The sequence below is a fragment of the Acinonyx jubatus genome, chromosome E3, assembly GCF_027475565.1.
Source record: "Acinonyx jubatus isolate Ajub_Pintada_27869175 chromosome E3, VMU_Ajub_asm_v1.0, whole genome shotgun sequence".
Taxonomy (NCBI): domain Eukaryota; kingdom Metazoa; phylum Chordata; class Mammalia; order Carnivora; family Felidae; genus Acinonyx; species Acinonyx jubatus.
Genome location: NC_069398.1, coordinates 13,251,920 through 13,271,195, shown reverse-complemented (window position 1 = coordinate 13,271,195; position 19,276 = coordinate 13,251,920). Strand labels below are relative to the sequence as shown.

Sequence of the window (19,276 nt, the reverse complement as noted above, 5' to 3'; positions counted from 1 at the left end):
TCTGAATCACCCGCCCCACCATGGACTAGTAATGACAGCACAGGGTCTGATTTTACCCCAGGGATGCAGGCTTCGGGAGCTAGAAGGCCCCACCAAGGGGCCGGTGAGGGCAGAAGACTCGGCACATGGTGGACACTCCATAAATGAGGGCTGATGTCGTCACTGGTGCCACTGCTGGGAGGTTACCCCAGAGTTCAACAACCATTCTAATACTACAACAATAATAAAAACAGCACCTCAAACTGTGGATGGGACTAGAAAGCCTCTAAGGCTCTTTCCCCAAATGACCAAAGTAGGTAACATTTGAGTGCTTAATACATGCCAGGTCTTAATCTCCACCTTCAAAGTAACTGTAAGGGATAAGTACTAATATCACCCACTTTTTAAAAATTCTTTTAACATTTATTCATTTTTGAGAGACAAAGTGCAAGCAGGGGAGGAGCAGAGAGAGGGAGACACAGAATCCAAAGCAGCCTCCAGGCTCTGAGCTGTCAGCACAGAACCCGACATGGGGCTCGAACTCACAAATGGCAAGATCATGACCTGAGCCAAAGTCGGATGCTTAACCGACTGAGACACCCAGGTGCCCCTGTATTATTCACTTTTTTAAAGACAAACTGCCAGCCAGTGGCAAGGCTGAGATTTACACTCAGACAGTCCACCCTTTGGGCCTTGGCACTGAATATATTGCCTATTTCATGCCCTTAATAACTTTGTGCAGGAAGTGCTCTTGCACCCATCTTAGGGATGAGAAGACTGAGGCTCAGAGAGAGGAAGTGGCTTGCTGGAAGCCACACAAACAATCACTGCCAGAGGCCAGTCTAGATCCCAGACTCTGTGTACTGTGATCTTTCTAGTCCCCACACCAGCCTCCCATCATTCAAGTCCCAGGATGACAGTCCTCAAAACCAATGGCCAAGACTGTCCCACCCAGGGCTCCAGGACCAGCTTTGAGACCCACAAGTCAGACTTCTGGCCATCACCACAAGCTCAAGATCCCAGCCAGATTCCCTGAGGGCTCCCCAGGATGGCCAAGATACCCAGAGGGGAAGGGACCCCAGGGAAAGTGCCAACCAGGAAGAGTTTCCTTACCAGGCACTGCTGTACCTTCCTAAGGACTGAATTCTTCTTGTGGGTATCTAAAACCAAGGAGTCCAACCGACTCTTCCCCAGGCTGATCAGAAAGGGCACACACTGGGAAGCTGGGACAGAAGCCAGGTAGTGAGCCCTGGAAAGAGACAGAAGAATGAGAGAGGAGGGAACAGTGGCTGTTCTGCATTTGCCCCTGAAATCAGCCTTCACATGCCCAAGAGCTTATCCCAGGACCATTCTTTAAACGTTTGTTCTCCCTAGTGATGTGACTCCTCTTGGCAGGTAGCCAGCCTCCCACCCATCACGCTCCTCTTCCCCACGCCCCTCTCCTATGATCGGGAAGCAAACTCCCATCATGCTTCTCTTCTATGCCCCAGTAGCAATGATCAGGGAATGGGGTCTCCATAAACATATGTTGACTGATGGACTGGCTGAGGGGAGATGAAGGGAAAGAAAGAGAAAAAGTAGAAGAGACAAAGAAGAGAGAATAAAATAGAAAGTAAGAAAGACAAGGAGAGAGCAGAGAAAGTAAGAGAAATGACACCCAATTCTGGCATCTCCGGGGTAGAATCCCCCAAACTCTTGACCATGTATTCTTAACAGAGGCAATATGGCCCCCAAGGGGGAAAAACCGGTTCAGGTAGAGAGAGGGAGTGAAAAAAAAAACTTAGTTACTACAATGATTTGTGACCCACTAAAGCTCAACTCTATTCAACAAAATCTTATTCCTGAAAAATTCTCTCATTCCAGAGAAATTAAATTGTTCCCTTTAGGGAGGCAATAATGAAACAAAAGTTGAGAAAGACTGCTCTAGACCCATACGGCCTACTCATCATGATCACTAGACTGTTCCAAAACCAAATTCTACAGGTTCTTCTTCCTCTATGCCATCCCAGATGTCTTTTTCCCTTTAACCCCAAATCTGTCATTGCTACCAACTTAGTATTACTCAAATCTGTTCTCCCCTCTCCATTCACAGTACTGGGGTTTTATTTATCTCTTCATTCATTCAGCAAATCTCTGCTGCCTGCCAGGCACTGTACTGGGCATGAACACGACATGAGGGGCAGGTGCTCGCTCTCAGGATACTTCATCCTAGTAGAGTAAAGACAACAGAAACCAGTGAATAAAACAGGCCATTTCAGCCAGTGATAAATGAAAATGGTTCTGCAGTGGAGAATGATGGTAAGGACAGCTGGGGAGCCCGTTCTAAGACAGAGGTATTTAAGCTGGGATGTGGATGAGTGGAAAGAAACAGCCATGCCAAGGGCCAGGCTGTAGAAACAAGCTTTCACTGTCTCCCTCCTTCCAGCCAGGCCCCCTGTCCATCCACTGCATGGACAGAGGTAACCATCTCTCTGAAACATAAACCTGAGGATCGTGCCAGGAATACAGGAGGAATACCTCAGGGTGTCACAGAGGCCCTCCCTGATTGGACTGTCCCTTACCTCTCTGGCCTTCTCTCTCCCAGCTACTCTGCAGACACACACCATGCATTCCCCAGAGTGCTTCACTGAACCAAACATCCCTTGTGCTCCTGCCTGGAGTGTCCATCTCGAACTCCAAAATGCCAGCTCCTTCTCTGAGCTTTACTTTAGTCTCCTCCGACTCTCCAGTCGGAAGGAGACAAGTCCCCCTCCGTGCCCTGTGCCTTTCACTCCTTCCCATGGTAGCAGCACCTGGCTCTCTTAGAGAACCACCCACTTCACTCGAAAACCTTGCGGTTTGGAGTGGACCCCGCTTCACTCTTGGCTCCGGGGATGTAATACCAAACTAAGCCAGTCAAAGTTACCCATCTCCCCTAATCTCAGTCAGACTCAAAACTTATTGAGAAGGATGAGGGGAAAAAGTCTTTTAACCAGGAAGATATAACCTTGAATCGGCCAGACACAACCACAGAGAAAGAAATTGTCTAATAGAGAAGCCTACAGAGGAAAGCTGGGTTAAAAGACAGATAGATGACCACTGAGACCCTGGATCCAGCCATGCCTGAAGTCTATCCCTGGATTTTCCAGTTACCTGGAACCAAAACTGCCTTTTACTGTCTAAGCCAGTTTGAGCTAAGGCTTTATCACTTTCAACCAAAGAGCAACTTGACATTGTAATTGACTTCATGCTTGTCTATACCCCCTCCCCAAGATTGTAAGCTCACGTACAGGGGAAAATAAATTATCTTTGAGGACACAGTAAGCACTCAGTAAATATTTTTTGAAGAAATGAGGGCAATTAACAGCAAGAGAAGGAAGAGGGAAATAAAGAGAAGAGGAAAGAGTGTCCAGACTATGAAAAGCAGGGTTGCGCCCTCCCACGTCTGAATGCCCACACATACCAGGAGAAATCCCCATGACTTACATCAGCCCTGATCACTTTGGAGCCTGGCACAGCTGAGAGGCCAGCCCAGATGGGACCTGTGTCAAGGACATTCACTCAGGCTTAGGTTGCTTTGGCTTTGGTTTTTAAATAACCGAAAAAAAGCAAGAGCGTCTGTCTGAAATGTTTACGTGGGACTCAGAATTCAAATCCTGATTTGCAAGGGCTTAACCGTGGAAGACACTCTCCACTCTGTCTCTGGTTCCTCACAAAAACCCGGGGGTAGATGACTTGGATGGCTCCCACCAATCTCACTCTTGGGCCAGAGAGGGGAGCCAATGTTCACTTACGGGAGGGCAGCCAAGAGGAAGGGCGGCAGAGAGGATCTGGAGACCTCCCAGTATTTCCACGCCAAACAATTAACCTGAAAGATTAAAGCAGTTCTAGGAATCTAGTCCTGTAGTAATAAGAGCAAACACAGACTGTGCTTTCTGTGGGCCAGGCACTGTGCTAAGTGCTCTGTATACGCTTACTTTCTATTTAATAAAACACCCTACGACGTAGGTACTGCTACTGTGCCCAGTTTATGGATGAGAAAACTGAGGCAATCACAAAGGGAATACAAAAATTTAAGTCTGAGAATGCTCCCCTGTTTTGCTTATAACTGCAAGGAAGTAAGATATTAGATTAATTAAAGAAGGAGGCCATTAGGGGCATTTGGGTGGCTCAGTCGGTTGAGCGGCCAACTTCGGTCAGGTCAAGATCTCGCGGCTTGCAAGTTCGAGCCCCGCGTCGGGCTCTGTGCTGACAGCTCAGAGCCTGTAGCCTATTTCGGTTTCTGTGTCTCCCTCTCTCTCTGCCCCTAACCCACTCGCATTCTGTCTCTGTCTCTCTCAAAAATAAATAAACGTTAAAAAAAAAAATTTTTTTTAAAAAGAAGGAGGCCATTAGACTAATGTGGCCCTAATGACACGGTGCCCTCAGTGAGCACACCAAAATCTAAGTCTGTAAATGCCTCGAGGTTATGAAATCAAAGCACTGACGACAACCATCACAAAGAGCCAACTGGGCTTTAAGCGACAGCCAGTCAAATAATTTCCTTTCTCTGCGTCTGCACCTTTCTCTCTATAAGTCTTTCCAGAGCGCTCCAAACCACCTCCTGTTTGGTGCTGCCTGATTCTCATCGATTTTTTGCTCAAATTAACTCTTAAAATCTTTAATACTCCTCAGTTTACTTTTTAACAGAGATACAACTTGACTGTCTCTGGGTTTGGGATTGGTGACATAAACTGTGGTATATCCACATAACCGAATGCTGTGCAACTGTTTTGTTTCAATAAGGTAGACTTGTATCTGTGAACACCGGAATGATGGCCAGGTCCTATTTTATATACATACACCCGTGTTACAGAGCGAAACAGAACAGTGTATATAGTATGAACTCATTTGTGTTTTTTTTTTAATTACACGTGCATATGTTTTATACACACCAAAAAAAAAAAAAAAAAAACCTCTCAAAGTTGATAACAAACTTTTCCTTGTGGTTACCTTAAGGGCAGGGACTCTCAATCTTAGATCCTTTGCCATTTTGGGTTGGAGAGTCCTTGTGTGTGGGGCTGCATTGTAGTTAGGAAGCAGCATCCCTGGCCTCTACTCAATGGATGCCGGTGGCATCTCCCCCAGAAGTAACAACCCAAAGTGTCTCCAGATTTGGCCAAACAGTGCTCTGAGAATCACTGCTCCAGGGGAAATGGGGGGAACATTTGCTCTCTCTATATTGTCTTATTTTTTTATGATAATTATGTATTTTCAGCAAAAATGTAAACAATAAAGGCAAATTTTCTAATTAACTGGTATTTGAACGTCCTGAGAATGGGAGGATTCTAGGTCAGGAGCTTTGTCGGGACAATTCTTCCTCTTTGAACGTGTAGGTCTTCCTCAAAGTGGGTCTGACCTCCATCCATTGGATCGGTGTGATGAGTATAAAGGACAAAACCATGCCGGGTCCAGGTTCCAGAAATAATTTGCTTTCCTCCCTGCCTGGGTCAATAGTTCTCACCAGGGAACTGCTGGAAATGTCAATTAGGAGGCTTCACCCCAGGCTTACTGTAAGGGAAGGGAAACTGCCAGTGAGGCTCTGTAATCTGCGTTGGCTTTTCTTTTTTTATTCTGTGTGTTTTTAACAGCTTCACTGAGGAATACTGATATGCAAAGACCTGCACGTATTTAACGGGTACACTGTGATGAGTTTGGACACATGCAAACACCGTGATGCCATTATGACAAGCAAAGTAACAGACACATCCAACACCTCCCAGTTTCCTTGTGTCTCTTTGTTTCTGTTTTTGTGGTAAGAGCACTTAACGTGAGAGCTACCCTCTTAACAAATTCTGAAGTGCACAATATCATATTGTTAATTACAGGCACAGCGCTGCACAGCAGATTTCTAGAACTTATTCATCTAGCAACACTGAAACTTTATACCCATCAAACAACTCCAGCCTTCCAGGTAATGCTGATGCTCACATTTGGGAACCACTGACACAATGGACAATCCAATGGAATGGCAGAGCTTTGTGAAATTTTTGCATAGTCCTCCAATGACCTCAAAGGATTATACACCAAGCTTTACTCTTACTTCCTGGCTCTCGGGAAGAGAATTCGTTGGTTGGAAACTTTTCATTCAGATCTGCAACACTCGGGCCTGAGCTGGGAAGATGCCTTGTACATCTGCCCGCTCACCCTCTCTGGACCCCGTATCACCAACGGTTTACACTTCCAAGTCCAAATGCTGTTCCCAAGGCCTATCTTTACTTGCTTAGATCCACTAAAAAGTCAGTGTCTGCCTCTGGTCTCCCCAAAGAGTTAACGAGCCTCCCTAGCCATTTGGAAAATGAAGTATTAAATGAAGAAGGAAAGTACTCTCCTTGGAGTATTGTTCTATTTCAGGTTACCCCTGGAAAGGCTGGGAAGGAGGGAACGACCTTCGGTCTCAGGAGGACATAATTAGGAATATGAGAAATGGTATACCCTACCACTGGATTTTAAGGTTCAGATCTGAGTATGGAATAACCCATCTGTTGAAGCTCTGGCTGTAGAGATGGGTTATCTGGAGCTTTTAAAAGAGAAACTGGAGAAAAACCTGGCTCAGTATTTGGCCCCACGTCATCGCCTGCATGGGAATACATATCTTGGCACAAATATCTTAAGCCACCACAGTCCATCAAGGCCCACGACTGGGGCAAGAAGAGAGAACGAGAGGCATGAATGTGCTACGACGGTACCTGATACGGTGAGAGCAGGGAGAGGTTGTTCTCAAAATAGTGGAAATGGGCCAGAAAGGAGTCCGCATTCATGGCATCAATGTGCGAGCACGTCACGCCTTTGACCAGCTGCCCTGTGCTGGAAAACAAAACAAGGGACCCGGGAGAAGAGGGGGTGGGGCTGGAGTGCCTGAGTGGCTCAGTCAGTTAAGCATGTTAAGCATGTGACTCTTGATTTTGGCTCAGGTCATGATCCCAGGGTCGTGGGATCAAGCCCAAGTCAGTCTCTGCGTTGAGCATGGAGCCTGCTTGGGATTCTCTCTCTCTCTCTCTCTCTCTCTCTCTCTCTCTCTCTCTCTCCCTCTCCCTCTGTCCCTCCCCTGCTCATGTGCATGCTTGCACATGTGCACTCTCTCCCTCTCTCAAGGAAAAAAAAAGGAAGGGGTTGGGGAGAGAGAGGAAAGGACTAGAGAAGGCAGGTCTGATGGGACACAGCCTGCAGACAGCCAACTTTCCCTCCTGAGAAATCAGGCTCCAGAGGGCCTGTCAGCCCCCAGACCAAGTACACCCGCCTACCTCAGCAGCTCCTCAGGCCTTCTGGTTGTCTCTGACAGAAGCTCAAACAGGAACAAGGCCTGAGGGAAGAGAACGGTTGCCAGCATGGATGGAGCAGTCACTTACTCACTGCTGAGCACTGTGTGCCTAGTACCATGAGGCTCTTGGAGGAAGACACACAATGATCCCATTTTCCAGATGGGGAAGGCTTAGGCTTAACAGGCTATATTACCCAGGCCCACACAATTGCCAGGTGGTAGAGCTGGGATGTGAACTGGGGTCAGAGTAATTGCAGAACCCACGCTCCCACACCCCGGGGATTCCCTATGCTCTAGGACCCGAATGAAGGGCAAAGCCATCAGACGGCAGGCTGGAACTTTACTTTCTATGCTTTACGAAGCCGCTGACCAGGTGAGCACCCTCCGTAACCCCTATTTCCACGCCCACCTGCTAGCTCCCAGGAAGTAAAAGTGGAAGAGACAGATGAATAGACCAGGACAGTCTAGAAAGTACCATGAATAAAGTAACTCCTGCTTGCAGCACTCACTCCCCTCCAACCCTCCCAGATGGGCACTCTAGAAGAACAATATCTAGCAGGCAGGGGAGCCGTTTGTTTTAAAGAACATAATTTTACAGAACACCTAACTTGCAGATGCGATCAAGTATGACATTCATCTATTTTATAGACTCTGGAACTTTGAATGTAATTCCCCAAACAGAATAAATTGTGAGCCAGCATTAGGCAGAGGCATCTGTGACAGGGCAGCCAGGCCCAGGAGAAAGGAACAGCTAGGGAGGTAAGTTCCTGAAGCTCTGTGTGTAGCCCCAGTTATCTCCTCAGGCCGAATCAAGTTCTGGGACCCTCCCACAGTCTTCCCCATCACAGGAAACGGCCACTCCATCAACGCGGTTGCTGAGAAAAAATGGCTGGAAGACATCTATGGCAGGATGTGTTTTCCAAAGTGGCCACAAATTATGCTCTTCTAGAACCTTCCAGAACCACTATCCCACCAAGAGGTAGAGTCTTTGTCCTCTCTGCATGAAGCTGGGGGCAGGGCTGGGTGACTGCCTCCACAGATAAAGCAAAGCAAAAGTGATGCTATGTGACTTCCCCAAGGCGAGGTCACCAAGGTGACACAGCTTCTCACGGATCTCTCCCCTGGGAGTCCCAAACCACCCACAGAAGGCCAGCCACCCTGCATGGGAATGCATGCAGTTCCTAGGGCTGCAGTAACAAATTACCATGAACTTCGTGGCTGAAAACAATAGAAATCATTCGTTCAGAGTTCTGGAAGCCAGAAGTCAGAAATCAAGGAGTCAGCAGAGCTGAGCTCCCGCCAAAGGCTGTAGGGGAGAATCCTTCCTCCCCTCTTCTAGCTTCTGGTGGCTCCAAGCGGTTCCAGCTTATGGCTACATCACTCGGGTTTCTGCCTTCGTCTTCACATGGCCTTCTGTATGCACATCCAATCCCTTTTGTCTGCATCTCTCTACCATCCGGGTTGTCGCCTCTCATAAGGGCTCTTGTCACTGGATTTAGGGCCTGCTCAGATAACTGAGACTGGTCTCATCTTGAGATCCTTAGTTAAATCTGCAAAAACTCTTCTTCCCAAATAAGGCCACATTCCCACGCACACGTTGTGGGTGGACGTATTATTTGGCGGGGGCACCGTTCAGCCCACGACATGGAGGAACATACACAGGTGGAGAGAGACGCCCCCAGCCCTTTGAGAATGCGTCCAGAATGCGACCACTGGTTACCACCCGCGTTGCCACCACCTAGTCCAAGCCACGTGTCTTATCTGGAATACACAATAGCCTCCTGACTGGTCCCCTTGCTTCCACTCTTGCTCTCAATTCAGTCCCCGTGCAGCAGCTGTGGGATTCGATGCAAACGAAAGTCAGAGAACAACCCTTCTCAAACCCTCCCAACAGCTCCTCATGTCACCCACAGTAGAAGGCAGTCCTCACGGTGTCCCTAGGGGTCCTGAAGATCAGCCCCTCCCATAACCTCTCTGAGCACAGGGAGGTCGTCTCCAGCTACCCCCGTCAAAAAGAGCCCACTGTCTACCCTTTCCCATTTTGATTTAGGTTCTCCTTAGCATGCATCATCATCTAGCACAGCTTGGGTTTTACCCACTAATCTTGTATCTCGTCTGTCTCCCTCCTTCACAGGATGGAAATTCTGGGACGGCAGGCCGTTTTGTCTACTTTGTTCACGGCTGCATCCCCAGCAACGTGAACAGCTCCTGGCATCAACTTTCGATGAGTGGATAAAATGCAGAGTTGATTGAATGAAAGTCCAGAGAGCTCGAAGAGGCTTCAGCCTCCAAAGCGCAGTCCTCCCCAAGCAGCCTCAGCACCAGCAGCCCTTAATAATACGTGTGATAACCGCTAATAGTTAGAGCGCACTGCCATGTGCCTGGTGGTGTAAAGATACATCTTGCATCACTGATTCTCATGAAATCATCCCCATTTCGCACATGAGAAAACTGAGGCCAAGTGAGAAGAAGCACCCCAAAATTAACTGATAGCCACACCCAAATACACACTCAGGTCTTGTCCAATTTCTTAACACTACACTGTTTTGCCTCCTGAGTTTAATTACACGGAAATAAATTTCTTTTACCAAATTAACCTTAAACAGAACTTTCCCACAACGCAGACTCAAAAATTCAGGAGTGATCTGGGCATCTTATTACTAATAAAAAATATATACAGTAAAGTCTTAGTTTGCGAGCATAATTTGTTCCAGACACATGGTTGTAATCCAAAGCACTTGTATATCTAAGCGAATTTCAAGAACCACTGGCTCAGTTGTGATCATGTGACATTCAGCGTCACGTGCTACTTGTATTATAAGACATTACTCTTTTACCGAGTTAAAATTTATTAGAAATGTTTGCTCATCTTGCAGGACCCTCATAGAACAAGTTACTCACAACCCAAGGTTCTACTGTATTTAGTTTTGTTTTGGTTTTTAATTTTTTTTAATGTTTTATTTTTATTTTTGAGAAATGCTCCCACTGCGAGCAGAGGAGGGGCAGAGAGAGGGAGATAAAGAATCTGAAGCAGGGTGAGCTGTCAGCACAGAGACCAACAATGCAGGGCTCAAACCCATGAACCACGAAATCATGACCTGAGCCAAAGCTGGATGCTTAACCAACTGAGTCACTCAGTCACCGCTACTGCATTTAGCTTAAAACCCGAGGAATTTCCAAAGTGAGGAGAGCCATCAAGGTGTCTTTTGTTATGTGAATGATGACTTCAGGAAAACACCTGAGGAAGGAGGGATGTTGCAGAAAGAACCAAACACGGGATTAGAGGGTTGGAACTTTCAGTCCCACCCCCAACCTGCAGGGAGGGGAGAAGGGCTAGACGTTGAACGAATCATCAATGGCCAATGTTTTAATCAGCCATGCTTACATAATAATGCCTCCATAAAAATCCAAAAGCACCAGGTTCAGAGAGCTTTCAGTTGGTGACCATGTGTAGGTGTTGGGAGGGTGGCGCATCTGGAGAGGGCGTGGAAGCCCTGTACCCTTTCCCCCATATACCTTGTCCAATGCATCTCTTCAATCTGGCTGTTCCTGGGTTATATCCTTTTATAATAAGCCGATGAGCTAGTAAGTAACATGTTTGAATTCTGTGAGCCACTCTACCAAATTAATCAAACCAAGGTGGGGGCAGCAGGGTCATTGGAACCTTCAATCTAAAACTGGGAGGTCAGAAGCACAGGGGACAGCCAAGACTGGTGACTGGCACTTGCAGTTGAGGGGCAGGGGGTATAGTATTGCAGGACTGAACCCTTACCCTGTGGGATCTGATGCTATCGCCAGTATACAGTGTCAGAATGGAGCTGAACTGTGGAACACCCACGATTCTCCGCTATGTTGGAGAATTCCTTGTTGGTGTGGGAGCCTCCAACCCCCAACACACACACATACACACACATCCAAATTGGTGTCAGAATCCTTAGTGGTCATACCTGACTCCTCCGAAGTTCCTTTTCCTTTAGGACTGTTGTGTTAAATCCGGGTTCCCTCCGTAAATTGAAGAGAGATACTTCTTTAAAGAAAGCCCCCTGTATTTCCACAATGCCTGAGACAGTGTCTCCTGCTTCAATCATCTGCCAAGAGTGAGAATAAACATAATGACAACCTTGTAGAAGGTGCACTGAACTTTGCACAAGGCCCAGGGACTGTGTCAGTGATTCACAGGCCATAAGATTCAGCATTATCTGCTCAGCAACCCTGTGAGGTGGGGGACTTCCCTTACCCCATTTGGCAGGTAAGAAAACTGAGGCTTCATAAATAATTGGTTGGAAGTTGATAAGTAAGATTCAAAGATTCAAGCACAAGTCTGTCTTATTCAGGAACGCATACAATTTTAACCAAACGTGCTATTGCTCTCAGCAAGGTGTTGATATTTTAAGCCAAACTCCTTAAGTTTGGTCTAACAGATTTTGTAACTGGACATCGCAGGTCTGATAGAACAGGATGCCCAAAGACCCACTGCCAAGTGAGAATATAGGTGTGACTTTGGATCATGGAAGGGGCTTTCAGAAGCACTCTGGGACCTTCAGGATTCATTTTTAGATTTGAAAAACTTTCAAAAGTTATTATATCAAGAAACCTAATTTAACTAAAGTCTTCCGGAGTCAACTGGTGAAGGAAAGCACCAGGGTCTGGGAAGAAATATAGTGTGACCCAAGGAGCTCCTTCTGGAAAGGAGGAAAGGTGGGCACCAGGAAAAGGCATCATCTAGGTTCAGAATGCTCCCTCGCCAAAGGCTGAGCTAACCCCAGCCCTGAGTCGACAGCCCAAAGTCATAGCCCACGCACAACACCCCAAAACCACATACTCTGTGAGCCACACGGCTGAGGACGAGATGTCTTTCTCTCACCTTGCTGAGGACGCCTTGCTGCTGGGCAGGTGACAAGTCGGACACATGCAGGGAGATCGTGCTTCTCAGGACCTGCAAGAGGTCCCTGCGATCCATGCTGTAGAAGGCCTGAGTGCCAACCCCAGCCAGCAGCACGCCCATCTGGCTGACGTTGTAGAAAGACAGCACCTGGCAAGACGGGCCGCGAGGAGCGTGAGGTTCTGTTCTGGTTTCTCACCTGGCCGACACTTGCCCCTCTGCATGTTGGGTATCTGGGATGGGTACCGGGGCACCACGGTGAACAGACACATGCTGCCCTCCCAGACCTTCCTTCCTTCCTTCTATCAGAAAAGAGAGGTGATATCAAAACACAACACAGAAGGCAAGTGCTCTGCCGGGGGAAGTACCCTGCTGTCCGAGGCCACAGCACAAATATCAGAAAGTGATGATCCGTGCACCACAGCTTAGCAGGCAATAGGCTTTTGTGTGTGTGTTTAATTTGAACTGGCTGACAACACTTAAAAACTGAGGAAACTGGGGCACCTGGGTGGCTCAGTCGGTTAAGCACCCGACTTCGGCTCAGGTCATGATCTCATGGTTCGTGAGTTCAAGCCCTGCATCAGGGTCTGACAGCTCGGAGTCTCGAGCCCGCTTCAGATTCTGTGTCCCCCTCTCTCTCAGCCCCTCCCCCGCTCACACTCCGTCTCACTCTCTCTCTCTTTCAAAAACAAATAAACATTTAAAAAAAATTTTTTTTAAACTGAGGAAATTTGGAGGCACCTGGGTGGCTCAGTTGGTTAAGCATTCAGCTCTTGATTTCGGCTCAGATCATATCCCTCGGTTCATGAGTTGGAACCCCAAGTTGGGCTCTCCACTGACAGTGCGGAGCCACTTAGGTTTCTCTCTCTCTCTCTCTCTCTGCCCCTTCCCACCCCTCTCTCTCCTCTCTCTCTTTCTCTCTCTCAAAATAAATAAATAAACTTAAAACAATTTTTTTAATTGGGTAAATTTTCATTAAAATCCAGGTTTGAGTCTGATTTTTTAAAAAATCTGAATGCCAAGCAATACTGGGTCCATGTTGGCAACAAATTGGCAAGAACTGACCAGCAGGTGCCCCTTGAGGTTGGGTCGTGGGGCTATCAGTTTACCCAGCCCCACTCACTTGTACCCATTTTTCTCATTACGTCACCTGACATAGCAAAGCCCCATGTTCGTCTATCTCCATGCAGAAGCTCTGAGTTGAAATAAAGAAATGTTTTGGGGGGGGCGCCTGGTAGCTCAGTAGGTTAAGTGTCTGACTTCAGCTCAGGTCATGATCTCACGGTCTGTGGGTTCGAGCCCCACGTTGGGCTCTGTGCTGACAGCTCAGAGCCTGGAGCCTGCTTTGGATTCTGTGTCTCCCTCTCTCTCTGCCCCTCCCCCTACTCTCTCTCAAAAAATAAATAAACATTTAAAAAAATTAAAAAAAAAAAAGAAATGTTTCAGGATCTGGGTCTGATATTTTATGACAAATAGGATTGTAGCTGCCTGCCCCATCAGAAACTATGTTTGTTTTTTCTCCCTCCTTTAGAGTAAAGATGCCAGATGGTTTTCTATACAAACAGGGACATTCAGTCCTTAGGTCTACAAAAAAGCCAGTTGAATGGTTTCCCTGTTATGCTCTGTAGAATGGATAGTCTCTACTGTCCTCAAGGAAAGCAAGACCTTTCGAGCTCTTGGCTTCTTCGTAAGTGGCCTGACCTCTCTGTAGGAAGAGATGGACACTAGGAAAAAGACAAGCCACTTTGTCCAGGGTTGGGAGGAACAAGACAGTCTCCCTCAGCTCCCTAAAATCACATTCACAGAGAACTGTCCAGATAGACTCAGGTGGCCCTAGTCAAAACAGAGAAGGGCTGCAAAGATGTCAAACTAAAGACGCCATGAGGCTAGAGGGCACAAGAAGAATGGGCTAGCCTTGGCCTTGAGTCAGAAAGTAACAATGGGCGGACAACGGTCATGGTGCCATGCTGGAGGTAGTTAGCATGGGAGTTAAGCAAGGGGACTCTGAAGCCAGACATCCTGTGTCCCTTTATGTGACCTTGGCAATTCCCTTATACATTCTGTGCCTCTCATGAATGATATGGAAAATGAAGGTTATAACACACTCCTAACTTCACAGAGTTGTTGGAAACACTAAACAACTAACTCACTTAGACCCGAACCTGGCACACAGTAAGTACTTAATGAATATTTGTAATTGTTGTCATTTTGGAATTGGTCCCGATCCAATCCTCATGAACTAGTTGCATCCTGGGACATGGCTATGACACAGAAAAAGCAGGACACCAAAATGTTTAGGGGCTCAGGTCTCTGGAGCTCCTTCTACCAAGCGCAGGGCAGAGAGACAGCTTCCCCAGGAAAAAGACTCATTTCCCACCCCAGGAGCATCTAGAGCGTGACTAAAGGATCCTGTCCCCCCCAAGCAAAATCTCCTCTGAGGACAATTCCCTCCCTGCAGCCCAAGATGAATAAAATAGCATTATCTCTCATCTCAAGATGAGGGATGTGTTCGCAGCCTCAACAACAAGCAAGGAAATCCTGGGATGGATCCCACGCTTTGCAAACAGCACAACAGTAGCTACTACTACTCCCTGAGCTCATACTCAAGGTCACATGTTCCAACCCCTTCCTGTGTACTGACTCAGAATCCTTACAGCCATCCTGCTGCAGAGGTGCTACTGTTATCCCCATCTTACAAACAGGGAAACTGAGGCAAAGAGAATTTAAGCCAATCGTCCAGTGTCCCACAGCTAGTAAATGGCAGAGCAAGTCCCCCTCGGCACTATTTTCTTACTGATTGGCCACCCTCCCTGTGTATCACTGGCCCTTGGGTCTCAGAGCATTAAAAAAAGAGTTCAAAGCTCCAACTGACCTTCTCATGGGCCAAGTATTTGGCAGACAAGATGATGACCTGGCTCTTGGCCCAGCCTGAGACCTGGTTGAGAGTTGAGATGGCACCATGCACAGCCTCGGGAGAGAGGGATTCCAGCTGACTGTGGGTCAAGCCCACAACCGCATCCGACAAAGAGCCCAGAGTCTCATTGAGGGTCTGGTTCTCCGTGGCAATGTCCAGGAGGTTGGCTTTGAGCTAGAAGGGAAGCAGGCTGAAATGAGGCTCAATAACAAGCAGGACAGTGTCTCGCTCTGCCTACACCCTGGGGTTGTCACAACACCACCACCACCCTACCTTCCCACCCCCTCCACCCTGTCGTCAAGCCCTGGCCAGACAATGAGTCGCCCACTGAGAACACCACCCCCTCTGGCCTTGACCTTAACATGCCGCAAATTCACTTTGTGCTTCATTTAAATATTAATTTGCTGTTAAATCAAACTTAACACATGGCAGAAGGAAATTTTGTTCACTTTATCCATAATTCCACCATACTCTCATAGCATCTATTTTCTTTCTGTGACCTTGAACCCTGCATCCATACACGTCTGTTTTTCTTTCATGAAATATCCATGGTGTTTTTCATGATAATATGTAATCCACATAAAAATAATTCTCAACAGTAACAAGAAAGTAAAAGTCTCCTAAAAATCCTACCTCATAAAAATAACTGATTAATTAAAGTAATAGGGCATGTTTGTGTCTAAGATTTCTGACGCCTTTATAAATATATGCATTATAAGTAAACTACAGCATGTAGTTTTCACATAGTTGTAATACGAATGGAAGTGCAATGTTCTACGCTTTTTACTGAAAACTGTTTTTATACATGTTTTCACATTTCTGGGATATCCTTAACAATTATTTTATTATAATATACCTGTTTAGTGATACAGTAACTGCTTCCAGTAAAGGTGATAAAATTATCTATTGTAACATGAGCTCTGTACCAAAAAAAAAAAAAAAAAAAAAAAGAACCGTTCATGTTTTAACACCTGAAGTTGTAGGAATATATTCATCCAGACAACTGCACCAGGCAATACTGAAATGGCCACTTGGGGGCAGCAGAGCGAAGTGAAAGAAACAGCTGTCACAGCCCCTGGGTTCTTCAAATTCCGCAGCTGTCCTACCTCAGGATTCAGCTTCCCAGTCGGTTAAGACGGAGGCATGTGGTACAGCAGCGCTTCTCAAAGCCCTGTGGTCCTTGACGAGCAGTGTCACCTGGATGCTTGCTAGAAATGCAGATTCTTAGGCCCTACTCCCGCCCTCCTGAACCAGAGACCCTGGGCAAGAAGCCCAGCAACCTGTATTTTAACAAGTCCTCCAGGTGACTCTGATGCACGCTCTGGTTTGAGCAGTACTGAGCCAGGTGATCCCAAAGGGAACACTGCTATCTTCATTTGCTCGGACTTTCTTTTTTTGCAGCCATGGCTACGCATGCAACCTGTGGCCTTAAAATACATTTCTTTTATGTTTGCTTTGAGCTTGCTTGGGAGGGATTCTTTTCCTTCGAAATAAAAATATGTGAGGCACCTGGATGTTTCAGTCAGTTAAGCGTCTGACTTCAGCTCAGATCATGATCTCACGGCTCGTGGGTTCAAGCCCCACGTCGGGCTCTGTGCTGACAGCTCAGAGCCTGGAGCCTGCTTCAGATTCTGTGTCTCCCTCTCTCTCTGCCCCTCCCCCGCTCATTCTCTCTTCTCTCTCTCTCTCTCTCTCAAAAATAAACAAACATTAAAAAAATAAATTAAAGGGGCACCTGAGTGGCTCAGTCAGTTAAGTGTCTGACTTCGGCTCAGGTCATGATCTCGCAGTTCGTGAGTTCCAGCCCCGCATGGGGCTTTGTGCTGACAGCTCAGAGCCTGAAGCCCATTTCGGATTCTGTGTTTCCCTCTGTCTCTGCCCCTCCCCCACTCGCACTCTGTGTGTGTGTGTCTCTCTCTCTCAAAAATAAAGGTTAAAAAAACTAATTAATTAATTTTAAAAATATGCTCTGATCAAGATAATGATGACTGTTGTCAAATGTCAAATGGGATTGGGGATTTTATAGTTACATGTGAAAACCTGCTGTGGAATTATTGATGGTTTTATCAACCTTTTCTTTAATGTTGTTCTCACGTCATCTTTTCCATTAAAAAAAAAAAAAAATGAGAAGGGCCAAAAAAGTGAGAGAAGCAGGGCAGAATTGAGACTTTAAGGGAAGAAAGGAGAGATGGAGGGTGAGAGGACATGAGAAACAGCCTGTGTCAGTTTGTGCAGAGCTTTGGTCTAGGAACTCAACAAACACATTCTAATCCAGGCATCTCAAACAAGGCTGCACTAGAATCATGTGAGGAACTTTTAAAACATACCATTCCCAGGCCACACCTCTGACCAGTACCTGGAGAATCTCCAGGGATGGAGCTGGCCGAGTGCTAATGCAGAGCCAGGTTTGAGAACCTTGCTTTTATCTCCTTGCTGTTCTAAGCACGGTCACCGGACCAGCTGCTTCAGCATCGCCTGGAAGCTTGTTAGACGTGCAGTCTCCCTCCACTTAGGGCTCCGATCAGACCCACTGAATCACAAGCCACATTTAGGATCCCCAGGCGATCCTTATGCACAGTTAAGCTCGAGGTGGCCACTCTGAATTCTGATCTATTCTGGGTTTTCCCCGATACTGTTGAAGCTCATCCCAGGATTTGGGATGGGATGCCATCTGCTGTGGGTGGACCCAGATCCCGATTAACCCCACATATTTTTTCTCGAAGGCCAGGCAGGACTGTGCTCCCCAATTCTCCAGCCATTTCCCCAGCCTGCCCCATCCGCACCTTCTGAACCCCAGCCTGGAAGCCCCTCAGATGGCTGCACTTGATCATCTGGTGAAGGAGGACTTGAGCCACTGCGGCATCCAGCAAATCCAGGTCATGGTAGAAACAGACCAGCAGCCCCAGCCTGTGTGGGAAGATAAGGGTGCTGGCAGGGGGCTCAGAGCTGGGGGTCACAACCACAGCCCCCTCCCACACAGAGCCAAGAATCACAGTCAGAGCAGCTATCACATGCCAGGGACTGTGCTGAACCCTGTACCCGGATTACCCCATCACAGCAACCCTACAAGGCAGATGCTCTGAGCCCCATTTCACAGAAAGGCAGACAGACTCAGCATGGTCAAGTGACTGGCCCAAGACTAGACGTGGCCCCAGGACTTAAATCGAGACCCATCCAACTATGCTCTCTCTTCCCGAGGCAGTAAGGGGCACAAGGAAAGTGTGGTCCTGAGTTAGCCACAGAAAACTCCCCATTTTCCACACGGAGATAAAGGGTTTGTCCACCCTGAGGGATTCTCTGAGGCAGATATATTTCCAAGATGGTTTATGACCTACACCGCCAGAAAGGAAAGAAAAAGGAAGCATAACGATGTAAGGGCGGAAGGGGAATGTGAACCCTGGTCTAGCTGGGGGTGCTGTATTTTGTGGTTAAGAGCATAGATTTAGGCCAACAAGAGTTTGAAGCGCAGCTGTATGGGATGTTTGAGCCAACAAATTACTTAACTTCTCTGCAAGGCTGCTGCACAGTTGAACAGTGCACACGGTGCACTACTGTACAGGGTGGACCTGTCTCTCTGAGCCTTTAATAAAAGGGAGGTTGGCTTTGTTCATCACAGCACATCACAATAAATATGATGAATGTAGGCATCAGGAGTACTGTGAGAGTTCAATGGGAAGAGCCATACCAATTGATTAGCATCCTTCCCGGTAGACACCAGGCACTGATTCATTAATGGATGCTCGTAGAGTTAGTATTAAATCTATTCAATTCAGCATGGCTGGACCACCTGGTTGACCATGCTCAACCTGGATCCACCCTCTTAGAAAGACAGCGACATGCTCAGACATGTCCACAGAAGAGCAACCGGGTCAGGAAGGATTTGAAAATGTGTCAGATGAGAAAAGAATACTCAAGGGAAGTGAAGGCTGAAGAACTACTATCCTGAGCACTTACTATGTGTCAGGTGTGCATAAGCATTACAAGGACCTTGAAAAGGGAGGCAGGTTATTATCTCCCATTTTACAGATGGGGAAGTGGAGGCACAGAGAGGTAAAGTACCACAGCCAAAATCACGCAACTCGTAAGTGGCAGAGCCAGAATTAAACCCAGGAAGTCTGGCTCCAGGTCCCATGTTCTTAACCAGTAAGCTATTTTTGTGTACCCCTAAAAAGGGGACCCAAGCTAATGGATAAAAATTAGTAAGGATGGGGGAAGAAGGTGT

General features: G+C 47.1%; 1 protein-coding gene across 3 annotated transcripts in view; it reads right to left on the bottom strand.

Moving 5' to 3' along the window:
• The window catches only part of OTOA (otoancorin), a 73,313-nt gene that overhangs the window by 26,164 nt on the left and 27,873 nt on the right, over positions 1-19,276 (bottom strand). For all 3 annotated transcript variants that reach the window (XM_027043043.2, XM_053213291.1, XM_053213290.1), the window contains 8 exons: positions 17,838-17,961; positions 15,013-15,228; positions 12,123-12,290; positions 11,206-11,346; positions 7,242-7,300; positions 6,687-6,804; positions 3,753-3,826; positions 1,093-1,228 (listed from right to left, as the gene is read on the bottom strand). In XM_027043043.2, coding sequence (XP_026898844.2) covers positions 1,093-1,228; positions 3,753-3,826; positions 6,687-6,804; positions 7,242-7,300; positions 11,206-11,346; positions 12,123-12,290; positions 15,013-15,228; positions 17,838-17,961 — 1,036 coding nt within the window. The remainder of the gene's footprint in view (positions 1-1,092; positions 1,229-3,752; positions 3,827-6,686; positions 6,805-7,241; positions 7,301-11,205; positions 11,347-12,122; positions 12,291-15,012; positions 15,229-17,837; positions 17,962-19,276) is intronic.